This window comes from Drosophila rhopaloa, unplaced genomic scaffold (genome assembly GCF_018152115.1).
Source record: "Drosophila rhopaloa isolate 14029-0021.01 unplaced genomic scaffold, ASM1815211v1 contig_96, whole genome shotgun sequence".
Taxonomy (NCBI): domain Eukaryota; kingdom Metazoa; phylum Arthropoda; class Insecta; order Diptera; family Drosophilidae; genus Drosophila; species Drosophila rhopaloa.
In genome coordinates this window covers 1-5,969 of record NW_025335196.1, presented here as the reverse complement: position 1 = coordinate 5,969, position 5,969 = coordinate 1, and the positions used below count along the sequence as shown (strand labels likewise).

Here is a 5,969-nt window from a genome sequence, read left to right as displayed (position 1 = left end):
CGGGCGAAGCCGAAGCTGATATACCCTTGCAGAATATTCCGTAAATTATATTCTCCAAAATTATTCATATGATGCATTCTTAATACTCATAAAAAATCCCAACTTCCTAACTTTACAAACACCAAAGTTATGGCATTTCCGCTCAACCAGTTATATGGCGGCTTTAGAATATAGTTGGCCGATCCTTATGAAATTTGGCAGGTCGGATTGATTGGCCAAATAGAAAACCCAAAAAGAATCCTAACTTTACAAACACCAAAGTTATGGCATTTCCGATCAATTAGTTAAATTGAGGCAACTATTTGATATAAAAAATACTTAAAATATTTTTGCAAGGTTAATTTATTTCCTTTCAAATAATTCAGGTTCTTATCTTTAGATATTTTAAATCAATTTCTTAGTTTTAAATACTTTTATTTTTAAATACCAAATACCTACGTAAATCCCGACCAGTCGGGCGAGGAGAGCAAGAAGGACTAAGATCGCCACAAATAGAGCATAGATGTCCAGGTTGTGGAGCTCAATGAAGCTCATGTGGACCGCCGGACTCTGCAAATGGGGCGCACCATGATGCCTCAGGACGTACTCCGTCCAGAAAACAACCGACTGCCGTGGAGTTTGGGGTCGATCTCTGTACAGAGCGGAGAATTTGCGAACTGCATGCCCATACTTTTCATTCCCCAGGACTTCGTTAATGGCCTTGCCGAAACCGTCTTCCGTAATGGTGAGCAGGTCAAGGGCCACGCCGTATCCCGATTGCACCAATATGGCAGCGTTCACGGGGTGATCTCCGAAAATGGGCATGGCCACCATAGGTACACCATGGTATTGGGATTCGGTAACGCTGTTCTTTCCGGCGTGATTGACAAATAGCTTGGTGTTCGGATGAGCCAGGATATCGTCTTGGGGCAGCCAGTCCTTGTACAGGATGTTTGAGGCATTGCCTGGCGTTTTCTCCAAGTCCTCCCACTTCCAGATAATGTTTTGTTTTAGGCCAGACAGGACTGTAAACATGATTTGGACGATTTCCGGCTTCAACATATGACTCTTGATGTTGGAGCCAAATGAGACGAAGATGGCTCCCATGGTGGACCTTTCTAGAAACTGATCAATGTCCGTGGGCAGCGGATCTGGTGTCTCCTTCACTTGAATTCCTCCGATTTCAACAATCGCAGGAACCAGTGGTCGAATTGGACGGTCGCTGATTAAATGTGAACCCACAAAGATTAATGAGATATTCTTTTTCATCTCTTTTAGAGTTGGAAAATCTCTTTCTGTAAAAATTTCATTGTATATGCGAGTAAATTTGTAATCAAATCGCCGGGTCAAGTAATTGAGAATCAGGTGATTGGCCAAGTTCTCAGCCCGTTTAAGAATGCTCATGGGAGCACTGGCATAGGTGCATGCATTGGGTACATAGGAGATCTCAGAGGGATTAGCCACAAACCCGTCAATCACGTTGTTGGACGGTATCATCCAATCGACGATCACAGGAACCTTCAGCTTGGCTGCAACTCCCAACTGGAAGTCGTTGTAGAAGGAGCCCAAAATCAACAAATCGAATTTAGTCTGATAAATGCTCAGGAATCTCGGGTCGGAAAGCAGATCAGCCTGGTTCCTGATCATCACATCCAGCTCATTTAGGAGGAGATACCTTGTGCTGATGACGTCGTTCTTGTTCCCGGCCATGATGGCCATCGCTTTTCCCAGAGTGCGCTCCTGTTCCTCCGTGACGGGCACCACAATCAGGTGGATGTCCTTGTGCATCACCTTGGGCTGGATTGTTGTTACCACGGTCACGTTGTGTCCTGCTTCGGCCAGAGCCTTGGCCGTGGACATGTGGATGATTAAGTGGGAGGGAAAGAGGTCGCTGTAGATCCCCAGTATATTGGCTCCCTGGGTGGAAGCTACTACTGCGAGAACACATAAAACAACGGAGCGAACCGGTAACATTTTATCAAAATTTTGTCTACCTAATCCGACCAATAGTAAAACGAAACTGAGTCCAAATGAAACTGAAAATCAATTTTATAAAATAATAGGGAAAGTCGCGCCTATTTCATTCGATTGCATTTCCTAACTTTTCCGGTTTTTATTGATCAACTTTAACCAGTTACTACTGTACAAACCTGTTGCTGGTGAAAATAAAATTTTGAACTTAACCGTCTTAATTTGTATACGTTACGCTCGAATTACCCTGTATTCCAATTTCAGCTCATTTTATAAATACGTTGACTAGCACATATAATTATCATTCCCTTATTGTCGCTACAATTGTTGATGTGAGCTGTTACATACTTTTGCACGAATACAATATACCCTTTTACTCTACGAGTAACGGGTATAAAAATCCAATTGCATTAGTTAAAGAACAAGATTCACAAAAAAAAAAACTCCACGGCGTTACCTGAGGAATTTAGTTGAGAACAACTGGATTTGCAGGATCGTGTACACCGACTTTAAGAAGGGTAACTTTTCAGGAGAGCGTTTTAAAGTTTTGGACACCCATACAAAACGAGCCAACTTACCTACGTTCAACTGCCCATAACTTCGGAAGCTTTACTCGGATCGATCTAAAACTTTAACACAATATTTTCAAGATGTTGTGCATTCAGAAAAAAAAATAAAAAACATTTAAATACTAAAGAGGTATATCACTTTAAAATCGGCTTAAGTTGGTCAAGTTATGGACTCTGGAAGTTCAATTGTGGGTCACCTTTTTACAAATCTTCGGAAACGTAAAAATGAAAATGGGTCGAAATATTCATCACCGTTAAAACGAAAAATGTTAATGCAGATTTTTTCAGAATCAAAACACAAATCTTAAGAGGTATGCCACTTTAAAATTGGCTTGAATTTGGTAAAGTTATGGACTCCGGAAGACCAGTTCTGGGTCACCTTTGTACAACACATCGGAAACATAGAAAGAATTGTGGGTTACCCTTTTGCAAGTCATCGGAAACATGAAAATGAGTCAAAAATTTCACTGACGCTGAAATGAAAATTTTGAATGCAGATTTTTAGACAATCAAACCACAAGTCTTAGGAGGTATGTTACTTTTTGAAATTGGATTAAATTTGGTAAAGTTATGAACTCTAGAAGTCCAATTGTGGGTTCCCGTTTTGCAAGTCGCCGGAAACTTAGAAAATGAATCAAAAATTTGACTAACGTTAAAATGAAAAAATTAAATGCAGATTTTTTCAGGATGAATTAACAAGTCTTAAGAGGTATGTCACTTTAAAGTCGGCTTAAATTTGGTAAAGTTATGGACTCCGGAAGTCCAGTCGTGGGTCACCTTTTTACAACACATCGGAAAATTGGAAATAAATGACATGAAAGTGGGTCAAAAATTGGATGAACGTTAAAATTTGAATGCAGATTTTTTCAGAATCAAACCCCAAGTCTTAAGAGATATGCCACTTTTAAATCGGCTTTGCGCACACCGTCTTAAAGGAACGAAGTATATAAGTCGGAACGGCCGGGATCGGCCGACTATATCCTATAGCTGCCATATAACTGAACGATCGGAAATGTTTGTAAAGTTGCGATTTTATATGGGTTTAATATTTGGCCAATCAATCCGCCCTACCAAATTTCATAAGGATCGGCCGACTATATCCTATAGCCGCCATATAACGGATTGATCAGAAATGCCATAACTTTAGTGTTTCTAAAGCAAACTTTTCCCTGTACAGATCAGTCAACGGGCACCATTGTTTGTTCTAATCCTGACTTAAGGGTCACTAGGTCCTTTCAACTGTAAATGGATCGTTGGCATGAAAGTCAACGATCGAACAGCTTTAAGTGGTGGGCATCAGTAAAATTGGTATTTAGTAGATACATTAGTTAGAAAATTAGACAAAGAGATTCCAAGGTTATGACAATATAACCTTGCCCAAAAACAAAAATTTATAGAATACGCCATTGAATGTAGCAGTCTCAAATAAAATTCCTATCTTAATAAAAGGTAAACTACTGGTTAAAATATGTTTTCAGTTTTCTATTGTGTAAGCAAAACGATTCATAATTTTATTTTCAATGTATAAAAAAAGCGTGATGTCTTGAATTTGGAGTCATCAATTCAAAGTATAAATTTTAACAACCGTACTGTATTACAAAAAGTATTTAAATTTGGCCAAAAATATCAGATTCACTGATTCCATATTCGTTCAGAAAGCTGAGAGACATTTGGTTAATTTTTTCCTGGCTCTCGGAACTTAGCTCATCCTCGTAGGAGCCAACAATGCCACGGCGCAGGAATCTAATCACATAATAGTTTTAGGTGTCAAATTGAAAGTTAATATAAAACTTACTCAAACTTATTCGTCGGCTGATGACAATCTTGCATAAATGTGGTGTGGTTGCCGAACTTGCTCTCTAAAAAACACAATTTTCTTTACATAGATAAATTCACTCCGCTTTTCTGGAGTCTACTCACTTTTCATATTCTCAAAGCTCAAGTGGTTAATTAGTTCCTCCATTTCACTTTTGCTCAGCACTTCGCAACATAAGAAATTTGAAAGTCTTTTGATCACATCTTCAAGATCTCGTTTCATTTCCTCGTAGGTAACAAAAAAAATGTTATCCTCGTCGCGCATTCTATAAAAGTCGATAACGTGCGCCCAATATGAAGTAAAGTCAATCTTATCTGCGATAAAATAGTCCACAAATTCATTCAAACTACATTTGGAACAATTCAGTCCAGTCAAGAAGTGATATGTAGAAACCACGACATCCTTCGGATTCCGAGCCACATATATAATTTTAGGTCCATGCTTCCAGATTCCTCGAGGCAAAAGTTGTGCAGGTAAATGGGATTTAAGTAATCGAGGATTACTCTGAAGTTTATCGCACGCATCTATCGAATCCACTTTGGTCGTACTAATAACGCCCGAATGCCTTAATACCAAAAATTGTGTTTAGAAAAAATTAATAATATTTGTGGTATTTAAATCTCAAGTTTAGGCCAAATTTACATTTATCGGCCTTATTTGAATTAAAATTTTTTGGTTTTACTCACTCTAAATAGGGACTGCGCTCCATACCATAGCTTTTCCTGGCTTGTTGAAAGTCCATTTTATTTAGCAGAAGCCAAGCCAATTCCTGCACCCAAGTAGAACCCGTCTTCATCAAGGACACGACGAAAACATCAGTGCTCCGTGTTTTGAAGTCATGAATTCGCTTCGCAAACTCATCCGTATATTCTCCGGTTAGTGTGCACCATCGTTGCTTCCAATCCTGTTTCAAGGGTAACCATTCAGGACCTAGTCCATTTGGTCCATTAACCCCCAGTTGAATCATCGGAGCGGTGGGCCCTTGCCCAACAAATTTTTTCGAGTACATGATTACTGCACCTCAGAAAATCTTAGACTGCGTTTGCTGACAGCCGCGCCTCGCTTTTTATTCAATCATTACAAGAGTATCTTATCTTATTATGTAATGAATAAATGAATAAATAAGTAAATTACGAAAACATTTTCAGCAGAGAAAATCGACCCGAATTTAAAAACTTGTCCGCTTTAGAAAACAAGCCCCAAACAAATTTGTTTACGTTGATTTTTCTTGTATATTATTATTAACTTCGTTAATAAACTTGTTCACCAAGATTTATCAGACTTTGCTCCGAAATTGTGTTAAGTAATAGGGTCAACCAGCCTTCGGTAAACTCTCCAGCTTAGAACCAGATTAGGAAGTTGGGATTTTATATGGGTTTTATATTTGGCCAGTCAATCCGCCCTACCAAAATTCATAAGGATCGGCCGACTATATCCTATAGCTGTCATATAACTGAACGATTGGAAATGCCATAACTTACAGAATATTATTCATAAATATTTATGACTTCTTCCGATTTTTCCTGTGGCAGTTTTATATGATTCATTTTCTGAATTATAATAATCTCTGTAAGGCTATAAAAAAGATACTAGAAAATCTGTTTAAAAAATTGGCATATATAATCAAATTCAAA

The 5,969-nt window shown here is 38.6% G+C and overlaps 2 protein-coding genes across 2 annotated transcripts; both read right to left on the bottom strand.

Moving 5' to 3' along the window:
* Positions 1 to 374: 374 nt before the first annotated feature.
* Positions 375 to 1,977, bottom strand: LOC108037438 (UDP-glucosyltransferase 2-like). The gene has a single exon (XM_017113993.1). It carries the CDS (start codon positions 1,951 to 1,953, stop codon positions 385 to 387), a length of 1,569 nt encoding a protein of 522 aa, XP_016969482.1. The 5' UTR covers positions 1,954 to 1,977; the 3' UTR covers positions 375 to 384.
* Positions 1,978 to 4,020: 2,043 nt separating this feature from the next.
* Positions 4,021 to 5,360, bottom strand: LOC108037439 (sulfotransferase family cytosolic 1B member 1-like). Its single transcript, XM_017113994.1, has 4 exons — positions 5,022 to 5,360; positions 4,440 to 4,900; positions 4,315 to 4,378; positions 4,021 to 4,262 (listed from the first exon to the last, which is right to left on the bottom strand). Exons 1-4 carry the CDS (start codon positions 5,342 to 5,344, stop codon positions 4,127 to 4,129), a joined length of 984 nt encoding a protein of 327 aa, XP_016969483.1. The 5' UTR covers positions 5,345 to 5,360; the 3' UTR covers positions 4,021 to 4,126.
* Between the last annotated feature and the right edge of the window lie 609 nt (positions 5,361 to 5,969).

Coding starts and splice junctions, on each gene's coding strand:
- LOC108037438 (XM_017113993.1), bottom strand. CDS start 1,953: ATGTTACCGGTTCGCTCCGTTGTTTTATGTGTTCTCGCAGTAGTAGCT.
- LOC108037439 (XM_017113994.1), bottom strand. CDS start 5,344: ATGTACTCGAAAAAATTTGTTGGGCAAGGGCCCACCGCTCCGATGATT. Junction 4,901..5,021: donor GAGCGCAGTCCCTATTTAGA/GTGAGTAAAACC, acceptor TTTGGTATTAAG/GCATTCGGGCGTTATTAGTA. Junction 4,263..4,314: donor CAGCCGACGAATAAGTTTGA/GTAAGTTTTATA, acceptor TTATGTGATTAG/ATTCCTGCGCCGTGGCATTG.